The sequence below is a fragment of the Nyctereutes procyonoides genome, unplaced genomic scaffold (genome assembly GCF_905146905.1).
Source record: "Nyctereutes procyonoides isolate TBG_1078 unplaced genomic scaffold, NYPRO_anot_genome, whole genome shotgun sequence".
NCBI classification, from domain to species: domain Eukaryota; kingdom Metazoa; phylum Chordata; class Mammalia; order Carnivora; family Canidae; genus Nyctereutes; species Nyctereutes procyonoides.
The window spans coordinates 6,189,024-6,205,474 of record NW_026575024.1 but is presented as its reverse complement, the minus strand read 5'-3'; the positions used below and the strand labels follow the sequence as shown (position 1 = coordinate 6,205,474).

Genomic DNA, 16,451 nt, shown 5'->3' with positions numbered 1-16,451 from the left:
GTCTGCTGGGCCCTCTCACATGTTGTAGGGAGTATAAAGTTAATATGATCTTTCAGGGGAACTATTTGGCTTTAAAATTTTATTCCCTTTCCTCTTCACTTGGAGTAGTATTTCTTCAGTCTCTATTTTCATTCAGACATAGCATGGTTATTTACTGGATGCCCTGTATGGAGGACCCTGGGCCCCAGCTGAAGACGACAACAACAAGTCCCTCCCTCCGACATGTGACAGAGGGAAGCACTGTTTTACAAGTCAGTACACACATGGGCACACGCTTTTTTACTGTGTGCCACGAAGCACTCTGCAGGAATCAGTCTGTGTGGTGGAGAATATACAAGTCCCACAGTGGGATTTAGGGGTCTGAGATGCATTTCATTGATTGTTTTTTACAAATGTTATTTGTAAGAATAGTGTTTGAGAAACCACTCTTCCATTTGTGATACAGACATACAGATAGAGTAGCATACAATCGTAATTCTACCCCTGTTCCCTCGGTGCTTTCCTGCTGACTTTTTTTTTTCTAATGCTTTTAAAAACTATTAATCTCCAGAGGTCATATGGATATACAGTTTATAGTTGTCTTCTCTTAGCATGATAATAAGCACTTTCAACATTTTCAGAAACTCTGAAATAACTATCTGCCCTTCTTTCTAAAGAACGTATTGTGATTTTTTTTTCTAATTTTTTTTAAGATTTTATTTATTTATTCATGATAGACATAGAAAGAGAGAGAGAGGCAGAGACCCAGGCAGAGGGAGAAGCAGGCTCCATGCCGGGAGCCCAACACAGGACTCGATCATGGGACTCCATGATTGCACCCTGGGCCGAAGGCAGGTGCTAAACTGCTGAGCCACCCAGGGATCCCCTATTGTGATATATTTAACTATTTCCCCATTTGGGGGACATCTAGATTATAACTGATCAAAGGAAGCTAATTGAAGATAAATCTGTGGTTTCAACTGTGCAGTAAGTAACCATACACATAGAAAAATGCATTTGGGGGCATCTGGATGGCTCAGTGGTTGAGTGTCTGCTTTTGGCTCAGGTTGTGGTCCTGGGATCAAGTCCCACATCAGGCTCCTTGCAGGGAGCCTGCTTCTCCCTCTGCCTTTGTCTCCACCTCTCTCTGTCTCTCATGAATAAATTAAAAAAACAAAAAGAAAAATGCATTTGTGGGCATACATGGGTGTTTTGCACGTATATGTGTTACTTCACAAGTGGAGAAAAGGTCCGTCCCTTTGGGTTAGCCGTGCTTTTGCTGCAGCCCTCCCCTCCCTCAGTGACCCTCCCTTAACCCTTCAGTCCCTAGAGAAGAACCCAGCCTGGCAGCTGGTGCTGTGGACAGAAATCTGCTTCCTGCTCTGGCTTCACTTTCCCCAAGGGATGGGCCACTCATCCAAGTTCCTGGGGTCAGTCAGAGGCCTGCCAGGGTCAGGCCCATACCAGGAGCATGTGAAGGGCCTGTGGCCAGTGGGAGGGTCATGTGCCCCAGCTCCAGGGGGCAGCCCTGCTCAGGTCCCAGCAATTGAGGCCTTGAGAGTACAGGTTCAGTATTGATAGATCTTTTGCATTTGGGGGAGAAAGCAAAATATCTCAATTTTTAAAAGTGTGAGAGGTTCCCGACTTTTTATATGCTTAGTGGCTAATTCAGTTTTAAAAATATAACTCCAGGCACAACATACCACAACTGTATGTAGAACGGGGTCCACAGTCCTATCTAGACAACTATAAACGGTCACAGGTGGAGGAGACAGTTGACTGCTGAGAGCTGCTGTAGAAAGCCTGGAGTGAGGGGGGCAAGGCGGGCCAGCGGGACAAATGGGGACTCCTTTCTATCTCTTGGTTGTGTGCTCGGAGGGTTATTGACGCCATAGCCCTGGCCCCACTGGGCTGTATCCACCTCCCAATTCTGTTCTTGTAGATCCCTTTTCATTGTCACCTCAGGACAGAGATCTCCCAGGGGAAGGCTCTACCCAAACCTCCCACAGCGCGGGGCTTCCCAGGGGGCCGCCTCTTGCAGAGCCCGGAGGCCTCCCAGCAGTGATGACAAAAAACAAGCTCCTTTTCTTCCAAGACAGTCCCAGCTAGGTGCCCTGTCAGGTCCCCTTTTATTGTTCATGTGACTTCTCTGTGTCCCTGATGTTGATTTGTGGGCCACAGTGGGATCTCGTCAGTTGTGACAGCTTACCAGATCCCCCCTAGAAAAGGAGGTGCCTTGGGCCCGTGTGGTGGGTTTTGGAGGTGAGAACCAAGCTTAGGCAGCAGCTGAAGGGTCAGCGCATGTCGACTGGCTCTCCTGTGTGTTGGGAGGTGCTGGGAAGGTCTTGGCAGCTTTTAGGAAGAACGCTTCAATGTCTTGTGCTGAGAATGTGTTGTAGAAAAGAGATTCTGGGTACAGTAGGTCAGTGGCTCTTCCTGTTTCGGGGATAGTAGGCTTTCGAGGACTCACTGGGGTCAGCACATGATGTGCTCACAGCTCATATTTATCCCGGCATTCTAGTAAGGCTCTGTGGCCACTGGTAAGGGACAGAGACCCAGGCAGACTGGGCAGGAATCCAGGCTCTCTCCCTTCCATGAAGGGACACAGACACACTTGCCTCTGCAAGGCAGATGCAGCCACATGTGTGTGAGGTTTCTCCCAAGGAAGCTACTTAAGAGACGTCATGTGTCCTGGAGATGGGGCTGTGTCGGAACAGGTCGCTCTCCTACAGGAAAGCACAAACCCACAGCTGTGGCCCATGGGGTTGGCTGTTGGGTGCCCAGCCCTGTGCTACGGTCCCTACAGCGTCACCCTAAACTCTTGCCTCATCCCCCACCGGGTTGGGAGTTCTGCTTACTTCCCATTGAACAGATGTGGTAACTGAGGCCAAGAGCATCCACGGGTGTGTCTGGGCCTTGGGACCCACAGGAGGAGGAAGAAGACAGAACACAGATGCTGCCCCAGATCCTTCCCTACCTCCGCAGGGCCGGCTCCCCAGGGGGGCTTTCAGAATACAGGGCCCCCTCCCTCCGTGGGAAGCACAGCGGGCAGCAGCCCAGGACCGAGCTGAAGAGCAGCCCCTGCCTCTGGACAGGTCCTCCCACTGTCCTACTGGGACGGAGCCCAGTTCCCCCAGTTGGCCGTCTGCCCAGGGAGGGGTTCCTCCATGGGCAGCGTCTGCGTCATCTGAGAACCAGAGCTCCTGGGTCTGGCACTGGCCGGGGCTCCCCTCGCTCCCGGAGACCCTGCCGTCCCCAGGCTGGCGACCGTCTGCTCCATCTGGGACAGGATGCGGCAGCAGGTGCTGAGTAGATACTGCTGATTCCCACCGCAGACTATTCCTGAATGCCCACGGGCGGGGCGGGGGGGGGGAGCGGCGTGTCCGGGGCCATGGGACAGACCTGGGTGGAAAGAAGCCTGACACAGGAAATGGTGGGCACCCTCCACCGCGCAGAGCTAGGCCTCTCAAGCCTACCACGCTGACTCCATACCCAGAACTTGCCAAAGCAGGGCTCAGGGTGAGCATTTGGGGCTAGCTGCCCTCTGCGTGGTGATGCAGTCCCCTCTGTGTTCTCCCTCTCCAGTGTGGGGCTGCCTTCCAGGACGACGACGTCATCGTGCTCAATGGCACCAAGGAGGATGTGGAAACGCTGAAGAAGAGGATGGAGGAGAGGAGGCTGAGGGCAAAGGTCGGGAAGGTAATGGAGCCTTCAGGTGCTTGGCGGTGCTTTCGGGTGTGCAGTGATTAAGGTGCTTTTTACGACCTCCAAGGGTTCCAGTCAGGGCTCCCTGTGTGGGGCACAGCACTTCTGCTCTCCTTTATTCAGCTGCTTCATCCGTGACATGGGGATGGTGACAGCCCCTGCGCAGGACAGGTGTGGTCAGGAGGTCACCAAGATTGTCCCTGGAGTGCAGCCCAGGGAGGGGCAGCCACCACCACCACTGTGCTGCCACTGGCTTTAAGAGTACGTCCTGGTGCATAAAACTTGTGCCATAGAGGTTCCCAGCACATCTGGAGAGCCTCTGCTATGCAGGTCTGAATGTCCTTGGGAGTCCCCTGGAGATCGGGGGCCCCCAGAGCCTGTGATCCCTGCCCACTGCTGAGGCACCTCAGGTAGCTGGCGGCGGGTGGGGTAGGGTAACAGCCTTCCCATGACTGGGGGCTGCCCCCAGCCTCCCTGAGCTTCCAGTGGGGCCTCTAGTGGTGAGGACTGGCAGGGAAGCCAGTGACGGACCAAAGCTAAGGGTGGATGACATGACAAGGAGGCTTTGTTTTGTGGCCCTGGCCTTAGCATCCCATTCCGTAGGCAGTGGTGTCATTGCCTCATGATTTGGCATAATAACCAGGCTCAAAACAGTTTATCAGTTAAGTCATTTTTATGTGCCATCCATTCGAGATCTAGCAGGAAATTTCGTTATTTCTTAAGTATTTACAGATGATCCCTATCATCTTTCCTGAACAGCAAGATTTTCATTCTTTAAAAAAAATAAGTTAGGGACTTATTTGTCCCTAACTCAGTCCTTAGAGCTCGCAACTCTTGATCTCAGGATTGTGAGCCCCACGTTGGGTGTAGAGATTACTAAAAAAAAAATAATAAATTTTTAAAAATAACCATAATTTTAAATCAAAAAATTAAAAATAAAATAAAACCAAAAAAAAAAAAAAAGGAAGTTTCAGGGTAAATGTGGGAGAAATTCTGGGATCAGAACTAAGTCAAAGGAAAGCTTAAAGTATTAGAAAATTTGTTTCCGTGTCCTGAGGACATAAAGTCGTAGGGAAAAATAGCCTGCCCCTGTGTGGCATGCATTACCAGTGACATAATTATTAAAGATTTTTCAGAGTTGTCCTGTTTTGTTTTAATTATCACAGAGGAAAGAGAAGGACCCTTGGAATATAAGTGCACTCGTTCTCCATTGTCTAAATGGCTGATGTTGTTACAAATGAACAAAACGGAAAGAAAAAAGCTTGAGATATTTTTGACAGTTAACAAAAAGGACTCTCCCTCGCTATCCTGATCGAGGTCACTGTTTAAAAAGTGTGTTCAGAGGAAGCTCCCAGTGTCTTGTATGGTCATTAACGGTGTCACTGGGGTGAGTCGTCTCCAGTCCCAGAGTTCCTGCCAAGGTGTTCAGAGCCCAGTGGGGCCAGCACAGCCCTCTCCGCAAGATACTCTCTCAGCTTCTGGGAATGCCTCTTAGATACTGCTACCAGGATACCAAAATATTTCCCAAATATACTCTCAGCCGAAGGCAGGACATAGCATTTCCACTCCAACTTCTTACTGCTCTTGCTTCTTCCATAACCTCAGCTGTCAGTGAAAGGCTTCAGAATCCAGCTGTCTGTTTTTGAAGACTGGGGCATCGTCCTCACGGATTTGAGTGCCTGCCCTGCGTGTGTGAAACAGACGGGAGGCTCTTACAGGTCACTCTGTTTGCCTGGGCTCCAAGTTCAAGGCCTGTGCCCAGGAAGGTGGGTTCCCCAGTTTCTAGGGGCAGCGGCCTTCCCAGCGGAGTAGGCCGTGTGTCTTTAGCGCCACCTTTTGGAAGCTTGGAGAGTGGCATGTTAAATTCTCTGCGTAAGCGTCGTTCTGTTTGTGCGGTGACTGAATCTGTTGTAACACAGCCATGTGATTTTCGAGTGGTCAGTGTCATCTCTTAAATTTTTGCTGACCCAGTGTTGATTATTATGAGTGACTGAATCTTAGTGCCTAAAAATCTAACCGGAGTAATCCAGAGTTTAGGAGAATTGGCTATCGTGTCAGGTCTTTTTTTTTTAAGTCTCTTTTTTCTTAGTAACCTCTACACCCAATGTGGGGCTCGAACCCATGACCTCAAAATCAAGAGTTGCGCTCAGTCTTCAACTGAGTCAGCCAGGTGTCCCTAACCTCAAGTCCTTATAGTTAAATATCAAAGCAGTTGGACAACTCTGAAAAAGAGTTACTGGAATGGGTTAGATTCAGTACATATTTTATGGCAGCTGGACCTGAGGTACCCATCTATACATTGTTGTTTAACTGCTCTTTTATATACAGCAGTCACCATGAATGTTGTTATCCCTGGAATCTGGCATCTTTATTTGAGATTTTTGGAACATAAGTAGAGAACTAGGCAGCTCTCTTCAGGTGTATTCCTGAGTGAGGCGGAGGAGCGTAACTGGAAACGTGGCAAGGGTCCAGGTTTAGGATTGATGCGGTATCAGAGTCTGCTCCAGAACGAGTACCTGCTGTGGATGAATTGCATCGGCTTGGTGGCCGGGCCCCCTGGATGGCAGATGGCAGGAGCCACACGTACCCTGAGAGTGGACCCAAGCGCATCTCCATTTGGCTCTTTCTTTTTACAGAAAGGAAAGAAACCCAAGGCGGCAGAGTCTGTCTCAAAGCCAGGAGTCAGTGAAGGTAAGACACTAGAAGAAGTTAATATGGGGATCCCTGGGAGGCTCAGCGGTTTAGCACCTGCCTTTGGTCCAGGGCGTGATCCTGGAGTCCCGGGATCGAGACCCACATTGGGCTCCCTGCATGGAGCCTGCTCCTCCCTCTGCCTGCGTCTCTGCCTCTTTTTCTCTCTCTCTCTCTGTCTCTCATGAATAAATAAAATCTTTAAAAAAAATAAAAAATAAAATCTTTTTTTTAATAAAATCTTTAAAAAAAAAAGTTAATGCTTTTGCTTTGTTTGGTTTACCTTTTTTTTTTTTTTTTTTTAACAGAATCCCCAGGACCATCAAAAATTAAGGCAGTGAAGCCTGAAGAAAACAACCTGGATTCTAGGGAAAAGAAAGCCAACTCAGCTCCCAAAAGTGCAGGTGGGTCCTGCCAAGACAACAGGGAGCTGTTTAGAAAGCTGGTAACCCAGAGGGTTATGTTGCAGTTTCCTTGGAGTGAATTCAAAAGCTCAAGCTCATCCTAAGTCCTGTTTCTGAGGAGTTCATTGAGCTCTCCTGGAGGCCAAGAAACAGTCCCCCTACCCCAAAGCCTGGTTGAAGGAGCCTGGGCAGAGATGCTGAGTACATATCTGCCAAGCTACCAAGGCTCCACGGGGAGCTGGACTCAGACTCACTGGGGAGACTGGTTAGTGACCTGAGGCTCGGCATTGGGCGGGAATGTTCCCAGTCCCACTAAGGCTGGGTTTTACGTGGCATACGAGGCACTTAGCCAGCCTTCCCTTTACCTGCCTCCTGGCCACATGTCAAAGGGCTATTTGACATATAGTCCAGAAGTCGGTGCATTTCTCCTCACTGCCTTTAACTCAAAGATTTCTTTTATGAAAAGGAAACTCAGATTTATTATTAGGTGAAGGAATGTATAATTTCATGATGTGAGAAGTACCCACAGTACTACTTGATGGCTTCAGGTCCCCAGCCTCCCCGGAGTAGCCACCTGGCCTGGGGTAGGTGACACAGCCTTCTGGTAGTTCTGCTCCTGGCCCTGTGAAACAGGCTGACAGCCCCCACGCATCGGTCCGATCTGCAGCATTCACAGGGTGGGGAGCAGAGCAGAGCATAGTTGTTGATTTTCAGTGATAGATTTAAGTGCAGTAGCTTCACCTGCTCTAGGAGTTGGCAGTTGAGGTGATGTACTGTGACGTTTATCCCAAGAAAGGAAGGGGGAAATTCCTGAGACTAACAGACTTTTTTCCTTTTAAAAAGAATGTGATATTTGGAGTGATCTGTAGGCCCCCCCGGTAAAGTATTTGGCTTTTCATTCTTCCAGCAGCAAACGGGAGCTCTTCTGGAAAAATTGGGAAGCCTCTGGGTGGAGCTGCAAAGAGATCCATTGCCGATAGCGAAGAATCTGAAGCTTACAAGTCCCTTTTCACGACTCACAGCTCCGCCAAGCGCTCCAAGGAGGAGTCGGCCCACTGGGTCACCCACACGTCCTACTGCTTCTGAGGCCCATGCTGCACTCCACGCCATGCGGGCTCCGTTCCGTTTCCACGGGGGCAGGTGGCGTAGGTGTCACTGTCCCCTGTACTCTGCTCGCTCTCTGTTTGTGCGGGGCAATAAAGTCCTCCTCCCAAACCTCCTTGCTGGTGTAGTTGCTCTTGCTTGTGAGGACGCGTGGGTTCCCAGTGACAGACGTGCTGGGCAGCTGGCCACCCCCTTCCAAGGCACATGCACCTGCTCTCCCCGCGGCCCAGAGAGATGCACTGGCCACACTTCTTATGCTTGAAATAATTAAGGACTTAAATGCCTGGTGAGGTGTGTGGTTGGGCCCTTTTGACTAAAATTGTAATGATTTTGCTGCCAACAGTTAGGCCAAATGAAACTGCGCTCTAGGAAGTGAATTTTAAATGCACTCTGCCTGCAGGTCTGTTTGCGGGAAGGCATCTGTGCCTGCTGAGTAGAGCTGGGGCCTTGCCAGTTGAGTACTTCAGGGAAGTTCCTTTACTTTAGCAGTTTCAAGATGAAAGCGATTTAGTTGGGTACCTGAGGATTTGATAAAAAAAATAAAGCAAGGCCGCTTTTCTCTCACCTGTGTGTATTTTTCTCTCTTCCATAATGTTTTAGTAAGAAAATTATAGCCTTTCCGTTGATAGTGTCATAGCATTTGCACATCATGAGTTCCTTTTTCACTCAGAAGATGAAGGAAATAGGGACGGCTGGGTGGCTCAGCAGTTGAGCGTCGGCCTTTGGCCCAGGGCATGATCCTGGAGTCCTGGGATCAAGTCCCACATTGGGCTCCCTGCATGGAGCCTGCTCCCTCTGCCTGTGTCTCTGCCTCTGTGTGTGTGTGTGTGTCTCATGAATAAATAAAATCTTTTTAAAAATATATAAAAAAAAAAAAAGATGAAGGAAATTATATGTAGTATTGGTGTCTCTTACCGATCCGTAACGTGTGCTGACAGCAGTCATTGGAATTCCCATGGGACAGCTGAGTAAGAGCTGGGAATATCCCGGAGTCAGCACGGCTCTCTGGAGCCGGTCACACCGTTGACAGGACCGGCTGGTTTCCGTCAACAAGCAGGAAAAGGAGCTGGGGGCAGGAGGGGGCGCGGTGTGAGAGGCCCCACATTCTCTGCCTCTGAGGGGCAGAAAGTTTGGCTCCCCAAGGCATCTTTCTTTGAATACAGAAGCATTTTAATCAGAATTCTAGTAACATCAGTGAATTTTTGCTGTAGACTTTTCCAGAACAAACCTAAATTGCCCACTCGCTTCTTACGTGTTTCCTGTACAGCCGGGTTAAACCATTTCTAGTTGCTTTTTAATTCCTTTTGTCAAATTATTTTCATAACGATCAGTACCTGTCTTATTTGGCTAAAATTTCTCTGTCACAGTGAGTTTTCTCCTTTCACAAAGAAAACTAAACAGTCTTTTTAGCTGAATGTCACTAATCACAGATTCAGTCATGAGGTGTTTTTATAGGTTAACGGCCATTATTTTGCCAACTTCGATTTTCCCTAATTTTAGCTTTAGATATTTCGACTGTCCCCAGTTTCTCCCAGTGACCCGGTCACAGTGTCCCCAGCATCAGAACCTGGGGCTCAGGCCGCCCACTTCCCTCCAGGTCACCTCCAAGCTCTGCATGGCGCTCCCTCCCCTCCCTCTGGGCCTGCAGCCTCCCCAGCGCCCCAGCCTCTCCCCACCTGCAGCCCCCCAGGAGAGCTTGCTCTGGAGAGGCCTTTCAGCCTTCAGTGCCTAGCGAGGCGTCGAGCCCTCGGAGGCCCGAGGAGCCAGTGGCACTCATCCGGTGCCCCCCCCCCTGCCTGGCAGGATGCCTGGTACACGGGAGGGAGAGCAAGGCAGCAGGGGCTCGGAGCTGCCCGTTCTGAGCGCTCACCGGAAGAGTTAAGCACTCGATGGCCTTCGTCTCTTGGGACTCGCTGACACACAGAGAGCGGCCGGTGACCATCGTCCCTCCTTGAAGCATCGCAGCCCCGGCAGGTGAGGGCCAGAGGGAGGAGGACGGGGCACCTGCCAGCTCCTGCCCCGTGGCCACCCCGCAGGACCTTAGCCTCTGCTAGCCGGGGTGGGGGGACACGGGAGGGCGGGAGCTCCAGGACACAGGCTGTTTAACGCGCTTTCTTTCATTTTACAGCCTCCCCACAGTGAACTGAGCAGATTGCCACTCGACACCATGAACCTTCCTGCCTTTTGCCCCAGAGAGCCTTGGGCTCAAAGATCTTTCTGCTTCTTACGTGCCTTTCCCTTGTCCTCCTTCTATTGAAAAGCTGCTTTAGGCTTTTGAGCGCCGAATAAACCACGACGGCGTTTGCTATCGTTAAATATACATAAACATTTCCAAACGACAAAAATCACACGGAGGGAAATTTCCTGAACATTCCTGTTGCGTGGGGTCATCTACGTGAATAAAGCCTGTCTGCCCCTCACTGCATCACACCGAAACCGCCACATGTTAGAACCCTGTTGGGGGTGGGGTGTGACTTAAAATACGGGGTGCATGTAGGCACAGGGCCACCCCAAGATACTCTGCAGCCGTGGGTCAGCAACAGGGCGACCCACCAGAGCCGGGTGAGGCTGCTCGGGACGGCCAGGGCAGAGTCTGGGTTCCAAGGATGAGCCCCCGAGGGTCACCGGGCACCCCCTCTGGCACTTGGCCAGAGGTACCTGCCAGCTGCTTCCCCAGGAGCAACTTCAAAGTAGCCCCTCGCGAGGAGGAATGGGTTCTCTTACCGGGCTACCTTCCAATCAGCCCTTTGGCTTTGCCTCTCTGCAGGCCCCGAGCAGACCACCTCCTACAGGAAGGCCCCCGCCTGTCCGCGAGCTGTGCACGCGTAGGAGCCGGCTTCTCCTGTGCTTTCAGATAGTCTGAAAACTTCTTGGTCACTGCCCAGAGCTCAGCACGGTTCGAGGCACGGGGAGGGTCCCCATTGGATCCTTGATGACAGCTGAACATTTCATTCCTAGGGACCAAGTGTGAATCAGACGACACGGGGGAACAGGTACATAGGCTTTGTGTTCCATTAAATGCGATTCTTCCGGTTTCAAAAAAAAAAAAAAGAAAACGTTCGGTTTCAAATACACTGGCCAGCGAGCCCTAGCTTACGTCCCCACGTTGGCTTCGGTTGGCATACGGGCGGGGTCCTTCTCCCTCAGGGTGTTCACAGCCCCCCAGATGCCAGCACCCCCCGCTTTCCCCAGCCACCTCATCGCCCCTCAAACTACCCGAAAGTCTTTTTTTGGGAAAGCCTCCCTGCATAACCTAACCTAGAGCCGCCTCGTACAGTTCTGTTCTCCTAGAGTGCTCGCTGCTTATCACAATTTGAATGAAGTGATTTATCCTCTTCCCCACGCACCGCACAGCCAGGGACGATCGGTGAGTGGAGGCGGGAGGCGCGAGGGAGCGGTGGGCACGAGGGAGAGCGTGGCCACCCCCAGGGCCTGTTTGGCCCCAGCCGAGTGGCCGAGTGGCCAGTGTTACCAGCTCATCCCTGTTTTCCAAGGAAGCCAGAAACCTTGGTTTCAAAAGTCGAGTCCCTCCCAATATTTAAATATTACCAAATAGGGCAGCCGGGTGGCTGATGCCCTGGGCCCGCCGCAGGCGCGTCCGACTCCGAGACCTGGGTGCTGGTTGGGGTCCTTGGAGGCGGGCCGGGCGCTGGAACGCGGCAGGGCGCAGGCAGGGTGCGAGGCCACGATCCTTTCCTGCCCCCGGCCCTCGGGCTCGGGGCCCACATGGCCCAGGACGCCCTGCTGTTCGGTGGCCCCTAAAGAGCGTGGCTTGATCTCTGTCCTACTAACTGAGGTCTTCTCCCTGACAAGGGATAGATTCGAGATCGTGGGGTGTTTCGGGCCGAAGTTATTCCTGGAGGCAGGGGTTTAGCACCCCCTTCGGCCCGGGGCGTGATCCTGGAGACCCGGGATCGAGTCCCGCGTCGGGCTCCCTGCGTGGAGCCTGCTTCTCCCTCGGCCTGTGTCTCTGCCTCTCTCTCTCTCTCTGTCTGTCTCTCATGAATAAATAAATAAAATCTTTAAAATAAATAAATAAATATCGCCAAATAATCATGTCTGGGAACAACGCAGGCCAAGCAAAGCCCGAGGGGCTCCCAGTGTGTAGCCTCTGGTGTCATCCCCCCCCCCCCCCCCCCGGCTCTGGGTCCCACAGGGACACGTGCTCCGCCGCCCCGCTCACCTCAACGTCTGGCCTGGACAGGTAGAGAAAGGGCGGAACCGGGGGGGGGGGGGAGGCTGCCTGTGTCCCCGCCGTCGCTGCACCCGCCTTGGAGGCCGCTCCAGGGCGACCCCCGGGAGCCTCCTGAGCCCCGGCCCGAAGCGTCACAATGGCCTCTGTGACATCACCAACAGCCGGGCCCCAGGCACCCGGTCTCCGGGTGCGCGGGAACAGACCCACCATGAGCAGCTTCGCGCCCCAGCTCTGCTCACCATGCGGACGCTGACATGGCTCTTGCTCCTGCCCCTGTGCCTCTCCTGCGCCTACGCCTTCATGTTTTCCCCGCTGCGAGACAAGGCCAAGGAACCGCAGGGGAAGGTGCCCTGCGGAGGCCACTTCCGAATCCGGCAAAACCTCCCGGAGCACGCCCAGGGCTGGCTGGGGAGCAAATGGCTCTGGCTGGTTTTCGTTGTTGTGCTGTACGTGATACTGAAGTTTCGAGGAGATAGTGAGAAGAGTAAGGTAAGGACGGCCCCTCCCCGGGCCCACCCCGGGCCCCGCCACCTGGGCCCGCCGCCGGCGCGTCCGACTCCGAGACGTGGGTGCTGGTTGGGGTCCTTGGAGGCGGGCCGGGCGCTGGAACGCGGCGGGGCGCAGGCAGGGTGCGAGGCCACGATCCTTTCCTGCCCCCGGCCCTCGGGCTCGGTGGGGGCCCACACGGCCCAGGACGCCCTGCTGTTCGGTGGCCCCCAAAGAGCGTGGCTGGATCTCTGTCCCACTAACTGAGGTCTTCTCCCTGACAAGGGATAGATTCGAGATCGTGGGGTGTTTCGGGCCGAAGTCATTCCCGGAGGCAGGTTCGCCGCCCCCGCTTCTTAATTTCCCTAGAAGAGATTCTTAATTTCTCGCCAGTTGTCGAGCCGAATGGAAGTGGCATCGTTATCCCAGGAAAAGGAAAAGACCTGTCGTGAAGGGATAAAGGTGTAAGGGAGGAACAGCTCCTCCCTAAAGCGGCTGCACAAGCCTCCGACGGGGAAAGGGGGAGAGAAAAACGGCATGTCCTCTGCCAGACAGGCCCCGACTTCGTGACACTGTGTCCAAACCGATAGAGCAGAGCTTGGCAAACGTTTTCCGGAAAAGACCGGATGGTAGATCCTTTGAGCTCTGCAGCCCACACAGTCTCGGTTGCGACTCCTCAACCCTGCCGTCTGGGCGTGAAAGCAGCCTCGTGCAATGTGCCAGTAAATGAGCGAGGCTGCGTTCCAATAAGACTTTACTTACAGAAACAGCCGGTGGGCCCGATTGGGCCATAGTTTGCCAATCCCTGGACTAGAGCGCAATGCTAGAACCGTCTTCTCTCAAGGTGAGCCCGACCCTGTCGGAACTGCGTCAGGACAGCAAAGCCACCCATGCTGTCATTCACCCCGAGTATCTTTCTTGACAGGAGCAGAATCCTCCCGGCCTTCGAGGCTGTCCATTTCGCTCTCCACTAAAGAAAAATCAAAATGCTTCCCCCAACAAAGACTATGCATTCAATACCCTAACCCAACTGGAGATGGAACTTGTGAAATTCGTGTCCAAGGTGCGGAACCTGAAAGTCGCCATGGCAACTGGCAGTAACCTCAAGCTTCAGCACTTGGAGGTACCTCCAGAGCCACACAATAATATTACCATCTATGAAATATGGGGCGAAGAAGACTCTGAATGAATGCGCTTACGTGTCAGAGTAGGAGAGACAAAACTGAGTGTTGACAAACCGTATGCAAACCAATAAAATTATTCTGAAGAAAAAGAATTCTCAAATGTGACACCTTTTCTTCCCCCCGCCCCCTCTCTTTTGAAACTGGAAGAAAAAATAAATGTGAGCCAGTAGCCGCAGCAGTTACTCTCTTGTTTTTGCCTTCCTCACCTCCACTAGAGCAGAGAGTGGTGAGAAGAGCACAGACAGCCACGGCACCAGGGCCCCTGGAGGACGATACGGCTTAGGAAATTTGGGATACGATGCAGAAACCATCTTCATAGTAGTCATCCTTGTAGAAGCTATTTGTGCAAAAGATGGAACCAATTTTTGTCTTTATAACTTATCACAAAGGCCGACTTTACAGGTTTAAAAGAAAAATGAATTCAGAGGTGTGTGTGTGTGTGTGTGTGTGTGCGTGCACGCGTGTGGACGCACATGTGTGCCTCTGTCGGGGAATGCTTGATTCTAGAAGCACTTGATTTTCTTACCGTCAGAAAAGTCTTTTTATTCATTCTGTCTCGTGGATGACCCGTATTGACCTTTTCTTGTACCAAATGTCTAACTGGATTAAGAAATAGAGAATCGATCTATATTTTCAATGTAATTCAGATACAGGTGAGCTAACCGGGGCTTCCCAAATTAGTTGACACGAATGTGTATAATGCTTATTAAAAATATGGATGTTTCGGCATGTTTTGTATGGCTAATGGGAACTATGCTTACCCAAGGCTGTAAAATTAGCCTCCTGAGCCCCAGTCAAGGTCAGCGGGTGCAGGCCTGGAGAGGCAAGCTAGTGGGGAGGACCACGGAAGGGCCAAATCAATGTGTGCCTGACAGGGGAGTCCTGAGTCTCCATCAGCGAACCCCCATTGTTTGGGCCGAGCATTCAGGCTCTGTCCCGTGTGTGGGGGAGTCAGGCCTCAGACAAAGGCCGCCAAGCCCATCTCTTCCCGTCTCGTCCCTCCTGAACACTTTTTGTCTTGACTTAACAGGATGGGAAAGAATGGAAGGAGCGGAGTTGTGCCTTCAGTATTCCGAGTTGTCCAAGCAAATGGGACCATGCGAGTCGTTTTCACAGCCGACTCTGAGGACACTCGGAGAGGCAACAGATATTTTGGTTGGAACCTGTGATCTCCACGTGGCACAGATTTTAGATGAATGGAGATCACCTACAAGGCCAGGGGTCTGCAAACCATGGCTCACAGGCCGGCTCGCTACCCGGTTTCATACTACCCGTGAGCTGCTAATGGCTATTATGTCTTTCAATGGTTGAAAAAAGATGCGGAATATTTCAGGACGTGCAAATAACATGAAATTCACCTTTCAGTGTCCATTGACTCTTGCTGGCACACAGCCACGCGTGTTCGTCCCCGTACTGCCAAAGGCTGCTTTTGTGCTCGTTGGCAGGGTTGAGTTAGCGCGACAGAAACCCTGTGGCCCACAAAGCTGAAAATATTTGCTGATGGGGGCCCTTTACAGGAAGTTTGCCAACCCCTGGTTTATGCTAATCTTATTTACATGTTAACAACCAGGGAGAGTGTCCAAGAGGAGCAGATATATATATATATAAGGCTGTAACCTTCACAACCCTCCCACATTTGTCTGATAGGCAAACAAGTAATTTATGAATCACATTTTTTGTAGTTCTGTCCAGGTCACGAGCAACTAAGGATGGGGACCTAAGAGAAGGCAAAACAGCACAATTCCTTAGAGCAAGCTGACAAGGATACAAATTAGAACAAAAGCTGCTGTGCCTTTGGATGTAGCAATTTCTTTTTTTTTTTTTTTTTTTTTTTATTCATGAGAGACACACAGAGAGAGGCAGAGACCCAGGTGGAGGGAGAAGCATGCCCCCTGCGGGGAGCCCGATGCAGAACTGGATCCCAGGACCCCGGGGATCACGACCTGAGCCAAAGGCAGGTGCTCAACCACTGAGCCCCCCCAGGTGCCCCATGAATGTAGCAATTTCTATAAACAGTGTCCCTGGGTCTTTGCCTTGCCTCATGCAGAGCTTTGCAGGCCACAGTTTTGCGTAGACAACGGTGTTTTCTTAACCCAGTCAATTTCATGCGATATTTTCATGCAAAAAAATGCATTCAATTCGGGACCTAGAGCCTAAGAAAGCTACTGAATTCTGCTGTTCCAGCAAAAACTCAAATCCTAATGTCACCACACTCTGGTTTCAAAAGAGCGGTTGACGGACCAACGGTGACCGTGGTCCTCTAGCGCTGACGTGCTCGGCCCAGGGGCTCCCCCGCAGCGTTGATGCTTGTCTCCTGCAGTGGGGACGTCCCAGTGGTTTGCTCCTTGAAGGCCAGCAGGAGTGACAGCTGTCACATGACCTACTGGATAGAAACGTGTCTCTCTAGGGGTGGGGGTGACCCCCGGCGTGAGCGGCAGGACTGGACCACGGCAGACCCCGCGGCAGAGAGGGCGGCCGGCCGCTCCAGCACTAGAGGATGCTAACGGAGAAGTGGGAGTCCGGTCGGTGCCCCGCTCGGCAGGGTCATCCGCAAGGCCTTTCTCGTGTGTCTGGGCATGGACGGGGGCGGATAGGGGGGGCCCGGGGAGGGGGCACGCAGCCTTGTGTAGTCAGTCTCTGTCTTGAGTGTGGGCTGGAGCTGCCGGGATGGTCACTGCATGATGCCGGTGTGTCCCGTGAGGC

The 16,451-nt window shown here is 52.1% G+C and overlaps 2 protein-coding genes across 3 annotated transcripts in view; both read left to right on the top strand.

Annotated features, from left to right (window-relative positions):
- Positions 1-7,998, top strand: part of RTF2 (replication termination factor 2) — a 40,586-nt gene extending 32,588 nt beyond the window's left edge. Inside the window, exons 6-9 of one of the 2 annotated variants that reach the window (XM_055304960.1) lie at positions 3,565-3,678; positions 6,321-6,375; positions 6,684-6,779; positions 7,690-7,998. In XM_055304960.1, coding sequence (XP_055160935.1) covers positions 3,565-3,678; positions 6,321-6,375; positions 6,684-6,779; positions 7,690-7,865 — 441 coding nt within the window. In that variant the 3' untranslated portion in view covers positions 7,866-7,998. Of the gene's footprint in view, positions 1-3,564; positions 3,679-6,320; positions 6,376-6,683; positions 6,780-7,686 lie in introns of both variants that reach the window. The other variant, XM_055304952.1, reaches the window with a different exon arrangement.
- A 3,940-nt stretch (positions 7,999-11,938) lies between these two features.
- On the top strand, positions 11,939-13,753 carry LOC129496694 (protein FAM209-like). The gene is made up of 3 exons (XM_055304888.1): positions 11,939-11,983; positions 12,040-12,567; positions 13,490-13,753. The coding sequence occupies exons 1-3, from the start codon at positions 11,939-11,941 to the stop codon at positions 13,751-13,753; spliced, it is 837 nt and encodes a 278-aa protein (XP_055160863.1).
- Positions 13,754-16,451: the final 2,698 nt, after the last annotated feature.